The 16298-nt window shown below is 46.6% G+C and overlaps 1 protein-coding gene across 2 annotated transcripts in view; it reads left to right on the top strand.

Annotated features, from left to right (window-relative positions):
* Window positions 1-16298, top strand: part of LOC135513115 (tensin-3-like) — a 114590-nt gene that overhangs the window by 34333 nt on the left and 63959 nt on the right. The window contains exon 12 of one of the 2 annotated variants that reach the window (XM_064935834.1): window positions 11243-11347. The exons of the other annotated variant lie outside the window; for it this stretch is intronic. Coding sequence (XP_064791906.1) covers window positions 11243-11347 — 105 coding nt within the window. The remainder of the gene's footprint in view (window positions 1-11242; window positions 11348-16298) is intronic. 2 annotated transcript variants of the gene reach the window in all.

Here is a 16298-nt window from a genome sequence, read left to right as displayed (position 1 = left end):
ACTCCTCTGTAAAACACACTGCTCTGTAACCCACACTCCTCTGTAACACACACACACACTCCTCTGTAACACACACACGCTCCTCTGTAAGACACACACACTCCTCTAACACACACACACTCCTTTGTAACACACACTGCTCTGTAACACACCCACACTCCTCTGTAACAAACACTCCTCTGTAACCCACACTCCCCTGTAACACACCCTCCTCTCTGTAACACACCCTCCTCTGTAACACACACTCCCCTGTAACACACACACAGTCCTCTGTAACACACACTCCTCTGTAAAACACACTCCTCTGTAACACACACACACTCCTCTGTAAAACACACTGCTCTGTAACCCACACTCCTCTGTAACACACACACACACTCCTCTGTAACACACACACGCTCCTCTGTAAGACACACACACTCCTCTAACACACACACACTCCTCTGTAACACACACTCCTCTGTAACACACCCACACTCCTCTGTAACAAACACTCCTCTGTAACCCACACTCCTCTGTAACCCACACTCCCCTGTAACACACCCTCCTCTGTAACACACACTCCCCTGTAACACACACACAGTCCTCTGTAACACACACTCCTCTGTAACACACACACACTCCTCTGTAACCCACACCCCTCTGTAACACACACTCCCCTGTAACACACACTACTCTGTAACACACACTCCCCTGTAACACACACACAGTCCTCTGTAACACACACACACTCCTCTGTAACACACACTCCTCTGTAACACACACTCCTCTGTAACACACACACACTCCTCTGTAACCCACACTCCTCTGTAACACACACACACTGCTCTGTAACACACACTGCTCTGTAACACACACACACTCCTCTGTAACACACACTGCTCTGTAACACACACTCCTCTGTAACACACACACTCCTCTGTAACACCCACACTCCTCTGTAACACACCCACACTCCTCTGTAACACACCCACACTCCTCTGTAACACACACTCCTCTGTAACACACACACACTGCTCTGTAACACACACACACTCCTCTGTAACACACCCACACTCCTCTGTAACACACACACACTCCTCTGTAACAAACCCACACTCCTCTGTAACACACATTCCTCTGTAACACACACACACACTCCTCTGTAACACACCCTGCTCTGTAACACACACACACTCCTCTGTAACACACACTGCTCTGTAACACACACTCCTCTGTAACACACACACACTCCTCTGTAACACACACACACTCCTCTGTAACACACCCACACTCCTCTGTGACACACACTCCTCTGTAACACACACACACTCCTCTGTAACACACCCACACTCCTCTGTAACACACACTCCTCTGTAACACACCCACACTCCTCTGTAACACACACTGCTCTGCAACACACACTCCTCTGTAACACACACACACTCCTCTGTAACACACACTTCTCTGTAACACACACTCCTCTGTAACACACCCACACTGCTATGTAACACACACTGCTATGTAACACACACTGCTCTGTAACACACACACTCCTCTGTAACCCACACTCCTCTGTAACACACCCACACTCCTCTGTAACACACACTTCTCTGTAACCCACACTCCGCTGTAAAACACACTCCTCTGTAACACACACACACTGCTCTGTAACACACCCACACTCATCTGTAACACACACTCCTCTGTAACCCACACTCCTCTGTAACCCACACTGCTCTGTAACCCACACTCCTCTGTAACACACGCTGCTCTGTAACCCACACCCCTCTGTAACACACACTGTTCTGTAACCCACACTCCTCTGTAACACACACACTCCTCTGTAACACACACACTCCACTGTAACACACCCACACTCCTCTGTAACACACACTCCTCTGTAACACACCCACACTCCTCTGTAACACACACTGCTCTGCAACACACACTCCTCTGTAACACACACACTCCTCTGTAACACACCCACACTCCTCTGAAACACACACTCCTCTGTAACACACCCACCCTGCTCTGTAACACACACTGCTCTGTAACACACACAAACTCCTCTGTAACACACACTCCTCTGTAACACACACTCCTCTGTAAACCACACTCCTCTGTAACACACACTCCTCTGTAACACACCCACACTCCTCTGTAACACACACTGCTCTGTAACACACTCACACTCCTCTGTAACACACACTGCTCTGTAACACACACTGCTCTGTAACCCACACTCCTCTGTAACACACACACACACTCCTCTGTAACCCACACTCCTCTGTAACACACACTCCTCTGTAACACACACTCCTCTGTAACACACCCACACTCATCTGTAACACACACTGCTCTGTAACACACACTGCTCTGTAACCCACACTCCTCTGTAACCCACACTCCTCTGTAACACACACTCCTCTGTAACCCACACTCCTCTGTAACACACACTGTTCTGTAACCCACACTCCTCTGTAACACACACACTCCTCTGTAACACACACACTCCTCTGTAACACACCCACACTCCTCTGTAACACACACTCCTCTGTAACACACCCACACTCCTCTGTAACACACACTGCTCTGCAACACACACTCCTCTGTAACACACACACACTCCTCTGTAACACACCCACACTCCTCTGAAACACACACTCCTCTGTAACACACCCACCCTGCTCTGTAACACACACTGCTCTGTAACACACACAAACTCCTCTGTAACACACACTCCTCTGTAACACACACTCCTCTGTAACCCACACTTCTCTGTAACACACACTCTTCTGTAACACACCTACACTCCTCTGTAACACACACTGCTATGTAACACACACTGCTCTGTAACACACACACTCCTCTGTAACACACACTCCTCTGTAACCCACACTCCTCTGTAACACACCCACACTCCTCTGTAACACACCCACACTCCTCTGTAACACACACTCCTCTGTAACACACACACACTCCTCTGTAACACACACACACTCCTCTGTAACACACACTCCTCTGTAACCCACACTCCTCTGTAACCCACACTGCTCTGTAACCCACACTGCTCTGTAACCCACACTCCTCTGTAACACACACTGCTCTGTAACCCACACTCCTCTGTAACACACACTGTTCTGTAACCCACACTCCTCTGTAACACACACACACTCCTCTAACACACACACACTCCTTTGTAACACACACTACTCTGTAACACACACACACACTCCTCTGTAACACCCACTGCTCTGTAACCCACACTCCTCTGTAACACACACTCCTCTGTAACACACACTCCTCTGTAACCCACACTCCTCTGTAACACACACTGCTCTTATAACACACACACTCCTCTGTAACCCACACTCCTCTGTAACACACACTCCTCTGTAACACACACTGCTCTTATAACACACACACTCCTCTGTAACCCACACTCCTCTGTAACACACACTCCTCTGTAACCCACACTCCTCTGTAACACCCACTGCTCTGTAACCCACACTCCTCTGTAACACACACTCCTCTGTAACACACACTCCTCTGTAACACACACTCCTCTGTAACCCACACTCCTCTGTAACACACACTGCTCTGTAACCCACACTCCTCTGTAACACACACTCCTCTGTAACACACGCTGCTCTGTAACACACACTGTTCTGTAACCCACACTCCTCTGTGACACACACACACTCCTCTGTAAAACACACTGCTCTGTAACCCACACTCCTCTGTAACACACACACACACTCCTCTGTAACACACACACGCTCCTCTGTAAGACACACACACTCCTCTAACACACACACACTCCTCTGTAACACACCCACACTCCTCTGTAACAAACACTCCTCTGTAACCCACACTCCTCTGTAACCCACACTCCCCTGTAACACACCCTCCTCTGTAACACACACTCCCCTGTAACACACACACAGTCCTCTGTAACACACACTCCTCTGTAACACACACACACTCCTCTGTAACCCACACACTCCTCTGTAACACACACACACCCCTCTGTAACACACACCCCTCTGTAACACACACTCCCCTGTAACACACACTACTCTGTAACACACACTCCCCTGTAACACACACACAGTCCTCTGTAACACACACACAGTCCTCTGTAACACACACACAGTCCTCTGTAACACACACTCCTCTGTAACACACACTCCCCTGTAACACACACACAGTCCTCTGTAACACACACAGTCCTCTGTAACACACACACAGTCCTCTGTAACACACACTCCTCTGTAACACACACTCCCCTGTAACACACACACACAGTCCTCTGTAACACACACACAGTCCTCTGTAACACACACTCCTCTGTAACACACACTCCTCTGTAACACACACTCCTCTGTACACACACACAGTCCTCTGTAACACACATTCCTCTGTAACACACACTCCCTGTAACACACACACAGTCCTCTGTAACACACACACACAGTCCTCTGTAACACACACACAGTCCTCTGTAACACACACACAGTCCTCTGTAACACACACACAGTCCTCTGTAACACACACTCCCCTGTAACACACACACAGTCCTCTGTAACACACACACAGTCCTCTGTAACACACACACAGTCCTCTGTAACACACACTCCTCTGTAACACACACTCCTCTGTAACACACACACAGTCCTCTGTAAAACACACTGCTCTGTAACCCACACTCCTCTGTAACACACACACACACTCCTCTGTAACACACACACAGTCCTCTGTAAGACACACACACTCCTCTAACACACACACACTCCTTTGTAACACACACTCCTCTGTAACACACCCACACTCCTCTGTAACAAACACTCCTCTGTAACCCACACTCCCCTGTAACACACCCTCCTCTGTAACACACCTCCTCTGTAACACACACTCCCCTGTAACACACACACAGTCCTCTGTAACACACACTCCTCTGTAAAACACACTCCTCTGTAACACACACACACTCCTCTGTAAAACACACTGCTCTGTAACCCACACTCCTCTGTAACACACACACACACTCCTCTGTAACACACACACGCTCCTCTGTAACACACACAACACACACACCTCTGTAACACACACACAGTCCTCTGTAACACACCCACACTCCTCTGTAACAAACACTCCTCTGTAACCCACACTCCTCTGTAACACACTCCCCTGTAACACACCCTCCTCTATAACACACACTCCTCTGTAACACACACACACTCCTCTGTAACCCACACACTCCTCTGTAACACACACACACCCCTCTGTAACACACACCCCTCTGTAACACACACTCCCCTGTAACACACACTACTCTGTAACACACACTCCCCTGTAACACACACACAGTCCTCTGTAACACACACACAGTCCTCTGTAACACACACACAGTCCTCTGTAACACACACTCCTCTGTAACACACACTCCTCTGTAACACACTGTAACACAAACACAGTCCTCTGTAACACACACACAGTCCTCTGTAACACACACACAGTCCTCTGTAACACACACTCCTCTGTAACACACACTCCCCTGTAACACACACACACAGTCCTCTGTAACACACACACAGTCCTCTGTAACACACACACAGTCCTCTGTAACACACACACAGTCCTCTGTAACACACACACAGTCCTCTGTAACACACACTCCTCTGTAACACACACTCCTCTGTAACACACACTCCTCTGTAACACACACTCCTCTGTAACACACACACAGTCCTCTGTAACACACACACAGTCCTCTGTAACACACACTCCTCTGTAACACACACTCCCCTGTAACACACACACAGTCCTCTGTAACACACACACAGTCCTCTGTAACACACACACAGTCCTCTGTAACACACACTCCTCTGTAACACACACTCCTCTGTAACACACACACAGTCCTCTGTAACACACACTCCTCTGTAACACACACTCCCCTGTAACACACACACAGTCCTCTGTAACACACACACAGTCCTCTGTAACACACACAGTCCTCTGTAACACACACACAGTCCTCTGTAACACACACTCCTCTGTAACACACACTCCCCTGTAAAACACACACTCCCCTGTAACACACACACAGTCCTCTGTAACACACACACAGTCCTCTGTAACACACACACAGTCTTCTGTAACACACACTCCTCTGTAACACACACTCCTCTGTAACACACACACAGTCCTCTGTAACACACACCCAGTCCTCTGTAACACACACCCAGTCCTCTGTAACACACACTCCCCTGTAACACACACACAGTCCTCTGTAACACACACACACAGTCCTCTGTAACACACACACAGTCCTCTGTAACACACACACAGTCCTCTGTAACACACACACAGTCCTCTGTAACACACACTCCCCTGTAACACACACTACTCTGTAACACTCTGTAACACACACACTCCTCTGTAACACACACACAGTCCTCTGTAACACACACTCCTCTGTAACACACACTCCTCTGTAACACACAACACAAACCTCTGTAACACACACACAGTCCTCTGTAACACACACACAGTCCTCTGTAACACACACTCCTCTGTAACACACACTCCCCTGTAAAACACACACTCCCCTGTAACACACACACAGTCCTCTGTAACACACACACAGTCCTCTGTAACACACACACAGTCCTCTGTCCTCTGTAACACACACTCCTCTGTAACACACACTCCTCTGTAACACACACACAATCCTCTGTAACACACACACAGTCCTCTGTAACACACACTCCTCTGTAACACACACACACACACAGTCCTCTGTAACACACACAGTCCTCTGTAACACACACCCACTCCTCTGTAACACACACTCCTCTGTAACACACACTCCCCTGTAAAACACACACTCCCCTGTAACACACACACAGTCCTCTGTAACACACACACAGTCCTCTGTAACACACACACAGTCATCTGTAACACACACTCCTCTGTAACACACACTCCTCTGTAACACACACACAGTCCTCTGTAACACACACACAGTCCTCTGTAACACACACACAGTCCTCTGTAACACACACTCCCCTGTAACACACACACAGTCCTCTGTAACACACACACAGTCCTCTGTAACACACACACAGTCCTCTGTAACACACACACAGTCCTCTGTAACACACACACAGTCCTCTGTAACACACACTCCTCTGTAACACACACACACTCCTCTGTAACACACACTCCCTGTAACACACACACAGTCCTCTGTAACACACACACAGTCCTCTGTAACACACACTCCTCTGTAACCACACTCCCCTGTAACACACACACCTCTGTAACCTCTGTAACACACACTCCTCTGTAACACACACTCCTCTGTAACACACACACACACACCTCTGTAACACACACAGTCCTCTGTAACACACACACAGTCCTCTGTAACACACACACACTCCTCTGTAACACACACACAGTCCTCTGTAACACACACACAGTCCTCTGTAACACACACTCCTCTGTAACACACACTCCTCTGTAACACTCCTCTGTAACACACACACAGTCCTCTGTAACACACACAGTCCTCTGTAACACACACACAGTCCTCTGTAACACACACACAGTCCTCTGTAACACACACACAGTCCTCTGTAACACACACAGTCCTCTGTAACACACACACAGTCCTCTGTAACACACACACAGTCCTCTGTAACACACACTCCTCTGTAACACACACTCCTCTGTAACACACACTCCTCTGTAACACACACTCCCCTGTAACACACACACAGTCCTCTGTAACACACACACAGTCCTCTGTAACACACACACAGTCCTCTGTAACACACACACAGTCCTCTGTAACACACACTCCTCTGTAACACACATTCCCCTGTAACACACACACACAGTCCTCTGTAACACACACACAGTCCTCTGTAACACACACTCCTCTGTAACACACACTCCTCTGTAACACACACACAGTCCTCTGTAACACACACTCCCCTGTAACACACAAACAGTCCTCTGTAACACACACACAGTCCTCTGTAACACACACAGTCTCCACACACACAGTCTGTAACACACACTCCTCTGTAACACACCTCTGTACACACACACAGTCCTCTGTAACACACACACAGTCCTCTGTAACACACACTCCTCTGTAACACACACACAGTCCTCTGTAACACACACACAGTCCTCTGTAACACACACACAGTCCTCTGTAACACACACAGTCCTCTGTAACACACACTCTGTAACACACACTCTCTGTAACACACACACAGTCCTCTGTAACACACACACACACTCCTCTGTAACACACACAGTCCTCTGTAACACACACTCCTCTGTAACACACACTCCTCTGTAACACACACACGCAGTCCTCTGTAACACACACACAGTCCTCTGTAACACACACTGTAACACACACCATTCCTCTGTAACACACACACAGTCCTCTGTAACACACACACAGTCCTCTGTAACACACACACACACCCCTGTACACACAGTCCTCTGTAACACACACACAGTCCTCTGTAACACACACCTCTGTAACACACACTCCTCTGTAACACACACTCCTCTGTAACACACACACACTCCTCTGTAACACACACTCCTCTGTAACACACACACACTCCTCTGTAACACACACTCCTCTGTAACACACACACACTCCTCTGTAACACACACTGCTCTGTAACACACACACACTCCTCTGTAACACACACTGCTCTGTAACACACACTCCTCTGTAACACACACACACTCCTCTGTAACACACACTGCTCTGTAACACACACACTCCTCTGTAACACACACTCCTCTGTAACACACACTCCTCTGTAACACACACTCCTCTGTAACACACACTCCTCTGTAACACACACTCCCCTGTAACACACACACAGTCCTCTGTAACACACACACAGTCCTCTGTAACACACACACAGTCCTCTGTAACACACACACAGTCCTCTGTAACACACACACAGTCCTCTGTAACACACACACAGTCCTCTGTAACACACAGTCCTCTGTAACACACACACAGTCCTCTGTAACACACACACAGTCCTCTGTAACACACACACAGTCCTCTGTAACACACACACAGTCCTCTGTAACACACACTCCTCTGTAACACACACACAGTCCTCTGTAACACACACACAGTCCTCTGTAACACACACACACTCCCCTGTAACACACACACAGTCCTCTGTAACACACACACAGTCCTCTGTAACACACACACAGTCCTCTGTAACACACACACAGTCCTCTGTAACACACACACAGTCCTCTGTAACACACACTCCTCTGTAACACACACACACTCCTCTGTAACACACACACACTCCTCTGTAACACACACTGCTCTGTAACACACCCTGCTCTGTAACACACACTCCTCTGTAACCCACACTCCTCTGTAACCCACACTCCTCTGTAACCCACACACACTCCTCTGTAACACACACTCCTCTGTAACACACACAGTCCTCTGTAACACACAGTCCTAAGTAACACACACACAGTCCTCTGTAACACACACACAGTCCTCTGTAACACACACTCCCCTGTAACACACACACAGTCCTCTGTAACACACACACAGTCCTCTGTAACACACACACAGTCCTCTGTAACACACACTCCTCTGTAACACACACACAGTCCTCTGTAACAAACACACAGTCCTTTGTAACACACACTCCTCTGTAACACACACACAGTCCTCTGTAACACACACTCCTCTGTAACACACACTCCCTGTAACACACACACGCAGTCCTCTGTAACACACACACAGTCCTCTGTAACACACACCCATTCCTCTGTAACACACACACAGTCCTCTGTAACACACACACAGTCCTCTGTAACACACACACAGTCCTCTGTAATACACACACAGTCCTCTGTAACACACACCCAGTCCTCTGTAACACACACACAGTCCTCTGTAACACACACACAGTCCTCTGTAACACACACACAGTCCTCTGTAACACACACTCCTCTGTAAACACACACAGTCCTCTGTAACACACACACAGTCCTCTGTAACACACACACACTCCCCTGTAACACACACACAGTCCTCTGTAACACACACAGTCCTCTGTAACACACACAGTCCTCTGTAACACACACACAGTCCTCTGTAACACACACACAGTCCTCTGTAACACACACTCCCCTGTAACACACACACAGTCCTCTGTAACACACACACAGTCCTCTGTAACACACACAGCTCTGTAACACACACTCCTCTGTAACACACACTCCTCTGTAACACACACTCCTCTGTAACACACACACAGTCCTCTGTAACACACACTCCTCTGTAACACACACAGTCCTCTGTAACACACAGTCCTCTGTAACACACACACAGTCCTCTGTAACACACACACAGTCCTCTGTAACACACACCCAGTCCTCTGTAACACACACACAGTCCTCTGTAACACACACACACAGTCCTCTGTAACACACACACACTCCCCTGTAACACACACACAGTCCTCTGTAACACACACACAGTCCTCTGTAACACACACACAGTCCTCTGTAACACACACACAGTCCTCTGTAACACACACTCCCCTGTAACACACACACAGTCCTCTGTAACACACACACAGTCCTCTGTAACACACACACCTCTGTAACACACACTCCTCTGTAACACACACTCCTCTGTAACACACACATAGTCCTCTGTAACACAGGTACTCCTCTGTAACACACACTCCTCTGTAACACACACTCCTCTTTAACACACACTCCTCTGTAACACACACTCCTCTGTAACACACACTGCTCCACTCAACAGGAAACAATAAAGGCTCTTATCACACACACATCACCCAGGAATGCAGATCCCAGATACAGGCAAAGAAACAGACAGAGCAGAACTGCACAGAGCTCAGGATTCAACCATCCATACACATAAACACACCTCCACTGCTCACTCACATACTCAATCACACACACAAACTCACACAAAAAAATGGAAAGAATACATATTTTCTACAATATTTTTTTAAGTAAAAAAACATAAATGGTCCTCTCCAGTGATCAGCTGATGTTGTTACAGAATATATGAGTGTTCCTTGACAATGCTGGGCTGTTGTGCAACAAACCCATGACGGAGATTCTCTGTCTTCCTCAGTCTCTCTCTCTCGCTCTCTGTTCATTTCTCTTTATATGGTTTTGTCATCTGAAGGCAGTGGTCACTGGCAAAACGGACCCTCTGTCATCGTGGACTACGATTCCTGGGACCCCCTGGTTCGACGGGACTCCTATGAGTACATCTCTCCAGAAGGACTAGGTATTGTAACATCTCTCCAGAAGGACTAGGTATTGTAACATCTCTCCAGAAGGACTAGGTATTGTAACATCTCTCCAGAAGGACTAGGTATTGTAACATCTCTGCTGAAGGACTAGGTATTGTAACATCTCTCCTAAAGGACTAGGTATTGTAACATCTCTCCTAAAGGACTAGGTATTGTAACATCTCTCCTAAAGGACTAGGTAGTGTAACATCTCTCCTAAAGGACTAGGTAGTGTAACATCTCTGCTGAAGGACTAGGTATTGTAACATCTCTCCAGAAGGACTAGGTATTGTAACATCTCTCCAGAAGGACTAGGTATTGTAACATCTCTCCAGAAGGACTAGGTATTGTAACATCTCTCCTAAAGGACTAAGTATTGTAACATTTCTCCTAAAGGACTAGGTATTGTAACATCTCTCCTAAAGGACTAGATATTGTAACATCTCTCCAAAAGGACTAGGTATTGTAACATCTCTCCAGAAGGACTAGGTATTGTAACATCTATGCTGAAGGACTAGGTATTGTAACATCTCTCCAGAAGGACTAGGTATTGTAACATCTATCCTGAAGGACTAGGTATTATAACATCTCTGCTGAAGGACTAGGTATTGTAACATCTCTCCAGAAGGACTAGGTATTGTAACATCTCTCCAGAAGGACTAGGTATTGTAACATCTCTGCTGAAGGACTAGGTATTGTAACATCTCTGCTGAAGGACTAGGTATTGTAACATCTCTCCAGAAGGACTAGGTATTGTAACATCTCTCCAGAAGGACTAGGTATTGTAACATCTCTCCAGAAGGACTAGGTATTGTAACATCTCTCCAGAAGGACTAGGTATTGTAACATCTCTCCAGAAGGACTAGGTATTGTAACATCTCTGCTGAAGGACTAGGTATTGTAACATCTCTCCTGAAGGATTAGGTATTGTAACATCTCTCCAGAAGGACTAGGTATTGTAACATCTCTGCTGAAGGACTAGGTATTGTAACATCTCTCCTGAAGGATTAGGTATTGTAACATCTCTGCTGAAGGACTAGGTATTGTAACATCTCTGCTGAAGGACTAGGTATTGTAACATCTCTGCTGAAGGACTAGGTATTGTAACATCTCTGCTGAAGGACTAAGTATTGTAACATCTCTCCAGAAGGGCTAGGTATTGTAACATCTCTTCAGAAGGACTAGGTATTGTAACATCTCTCCAGAAGGACTAGGTATTGTAACATCTCTGCTGAAGGACTAGGTATTGTAACATCTCTGCTGAAGGACTAGGTATTGTAACATCTCTCCAGAAGGACTAGGTATTGTAACATCTCTGCTGAAGGACTAGGTATTGTAACATCTCTCCTGAAGGATTAGGTATTGTAACATCTCTCCAGAAGGACTAGGTATTGTAACATCTCTGCTGAAGGACTAGGTATTGTAACATCTCTGCTGAAGGACTAGGTATTGTAACATCTCTCCAGAAGGACTAGGTATTGTAACATCTCTCCAGAAGGACTAGGTATTGTAACATCTATCCTGAAGGACTAGGTATTGTAACATCTCTCCAGAAGGACTAGGTATTGTAACATCTCTCCTGAAGGACTAGGTATTGTAACATCTCTCCAGAAGGACTAGGTATTGTAACATCTCTGCTGAAGGACTAGGTATTGTAACATCTCTGCTGAAGGACTAGGTATTGTAACATCTCTGCTGAAGGACTAAGTATTGTAACATCTCTCCAGAAGGGCTAGGTATTGTAACATCTCTTCAGAAGGACTAGGTATTGTAACATCTCTCCAGAAGGACTAGGTATTGTAACATCTCTCCTGAAGGACTAGGTATTGTAACATCTCTGCTGAAGGACTAGGTATTGTAACATCTCTCCTGAAGGACTAGGTATTGTAACATCTCTCCAGAAGGACTAGGTATTGTAACATCTCTCCAGAAGGACTAGGTATTGTAACATCTCTCCAGAAGGACTAGGTATTGTAACATCTCTCCTGAAGGCAAAATCATTTGTGTACCTTCTCGCCAGTCATATTAAGGACATTGCATTATTTTTCGGTAATTGCTCCCTCTCTCCTTGTCTCCTCTTGCATAGCACTTCATTATTAGACAGGATGTCACAGGTAAGCGTTGCGTTTAGTGGAGACCCTGGTCATTCTCCGGATCTAACCCTAAACCTTGACCCTTTTAGAACCACTTTATTGCCACTCTATGTGAAATTCCGATTCAAGTCCAATGTGATGATACTGTGATGAGAATGTGGATGAGGAATGGCAGGTGTCCTGTTATGCGATAATGCGAGCCACTTCAGTGTTTCCAGGGAATGGAGGGGTGTTGTAGAAGGTTCCCAGAACACTGGACAGCAGACTTACAATCACTACAGCCGGTGGTTGAGGTTTGAGTCCCAGCTGTTTTAAACCAGGTCTATATCGGCAGCCATGTCATTTAGACAGACCGCGCATTGGGAAAGCAATGTGGCAAGGCACCATGCAAACAGTTATGCAAACATATACACACACACACACTCGCAAACACATACACACACACGCGCACACACAGGCACACACACACAGACACAGTATATTAACAGGTAAACAGACAAACTCACACACAGACATAATGAGGGTGCCAGCCTGTGAAAAATAAAAAACAGAAACTCAGAAGAATGTTGTTTTCAGCCACAGATGGTTCAGTTTGAACCCCCTTCTCTTTCTCTCTATGTTAGACTGTCTCTTTCTCTCCCCCCTCTCTCTCCCCCTTTCTCCCCCCCTCTCTCTCCTTCTCTCTCTCCCCCTCTCTCTCTCTCCTTCTCTCTCCCTCTCTCTCTCCTTCTCTCTCTCCCCCCTCTCCCCCCCCTCTCTCTCCTTCTCTCTCTCCCCCTCTCTCTCTTTCCCTCTCTCTCTCCCTCTCTCTCTCCTCTCTCTCTCTCTCTCTCTCTCTCTCACCCACTCTCTCTCTCCCTGTCTCTTTCCAGCTCTCTCCTTCTCTATCTTTCCCTTCTCCCTCTCCCTTCTTTCTCGCTACATATCACCTAAGTTGTGTACCTTTTTCTCCTATGTCTCTCTTCTCCCACTTTCTACTTTGTCAGGTTCAGGTTGCAGGTTTCCATACCGTCCCCCTGGAGGTACTTAGAGAGGAAGGGAAAGAGTGAGAGAGAGAGATACCCAGAGCAAAACAGAATCTTTTGGAGTGTAAGAGTAGGCGGTGAGTCGAGCGCTTAAAGGAGAGAGAGAGAGAGGGGAAGAGAGAGAGAGAGAGAGGGGAAGAGAGAGAGAGAGAGAGAGAGGGGAAGAGAGAGAGAGGGGAAGAGAGAGAGAGAGGGAAGAGAGAGAGAGAGGGGAAGAGAGAGAGAGAGGGGAAGAGAGAGAGAGAGGGGAAGAGAGAGAAGGAGAGAGAGAGATGAGGAGAGAGAGAGAGCGCGTAGGGGGACCCAGGGGGGCAGTTAGCACCTTTAGAGAAAGAGAGAAAGAATGTGACTCTCTGCTAGTCTTCCTTTAGCTGCCTTAGAGAAAGAGAGAAAGAATGTGACTCTCTGCTAGTCTTCCTTTAGCTGCCTTAGAGAAAGAGAGAGAGAATGTGACTCTGCTAGTCTTCCTTTAGCTGCCTTAGAGAAAGAGAGACGGCAGAAGAGGAGAGGAGCTCTACACAAAACCTGGTCTGAACGGTTACCACTCTCTTCTCTATCTTTATCCTTTCTTTGTCTTCTCTTCTTTCTCTGTCCTTTTCAATGATTTATTCCTTTCTTTTTCTTGTTCCCCTTCAACCATGTGTTTGTCATCTGGGTACTCTCCTTCACATTTTGAAGGGACTGGAGTGAGGCATTTCTTCCAGATTTAGTGACGATGTAAGGTGATGTTGTGTTACATTTGGTATAGGGAAAACATTGTAGCTCTAAGTTGTTGTAGTACTTATTGTATTAGTGAATGTCGTGTGAGTGATGTTAGTGAGTTGTTTTGTTGTGACAGGATTTAGTGTCAGTTACAGGGTATAGTTGTGTCTGTGTTGCTGCTTGTTCAATATGTCATACAGTGATGAGTAAGATGGGACGTGTGTGTGTCTGTGTGTGTGTCTGTGTGTGTGTCTGTTAGACCAGCTGTGTGGCTTTACCATGCATGTCTGGTATTTGAGTATCATAGTCTCGCTGGACTGAAGGACTTCACTATGTGTGTGTGTGTGTGTGTGTGTGTGTGTGTGTGTGTGTGTGGGTGTGTGTGTGGGTGGGTGGGTGGGTGGGTGGGTGTGTGTGCGCGTAGCTTTGTTATGATATTCATCTTGACATAACTGGTTCAGAAGCACCCACACATGTTGCAGGTTAGCATGTTATAGAGGTAGCTATGCATCTATAATGTCTTTATTTTACTGCTCTTTAGATTCAACAATCTGGCTGCTAAGGCAGTTTTATAAATGAGACAAGAAGTTCATTCTAAATGGCACCTTATTCACTATATAGGGCACCACTTTTGACCAGTTTTATATGGGCCCTGGTCAAATGCAATAGGGTTCTTCGGCAGTCCCCATAGATCCATGTACAACCGTCGGTGAAAAGGGTTCTATGTGGAACCCAAAAAGGTTAGACCTGGAACCAACAAAGGGTTCTCCTATGGGGACTGCCAAATAACCAAATACAGTTCTAGATAGTTCTAGATTGTACATTGTATAGTAACATACACTAGGAGTGTATGTAACTATACATGTGTTGTAAGAGTATGTTATTGTTGCTCTTCAGGGTGGAAATGTCTCAACAGTTTCCCACAGATGGAGGAAATTGTGTGTGTGTTATCTAATATCAACATCTGGTGCAATTTCATACCACACTGTATGCTACAATGCATGTGTTGTTACAGGAAGTTTATGTTTTACAGTAACAGATTACCCCAGATCATCCTATACAGTGCCTTGCAAAAGTGTTCAGACCCATTGGAATTCTTCTTTTGTGTTACAAAGTGGGATTAAAAT

This window comes from Oncorhynchus masou, chromosome 24 (genome assembly GCF_036934945.1).
Source record: "Oncorhynchus masou masou isolate Uvic2021 chromosome 24, UVic_Omas_1.1, whole genome shotgun sequence".
In the NCBI taxonomy this organism is placed as follows: domain Eukaryota; kingdom Metazoa; phylum Chordata; class Actinopteri; order Salmoniformes; family Salmonidae; genus Oncorhynchus; species Oncorhynchus masou.
The sequence above is the reverse complement of the archived record's forward strand: the minus strand, read 5'-3'. Positions and strand labels throughout refer to the sequence as shown.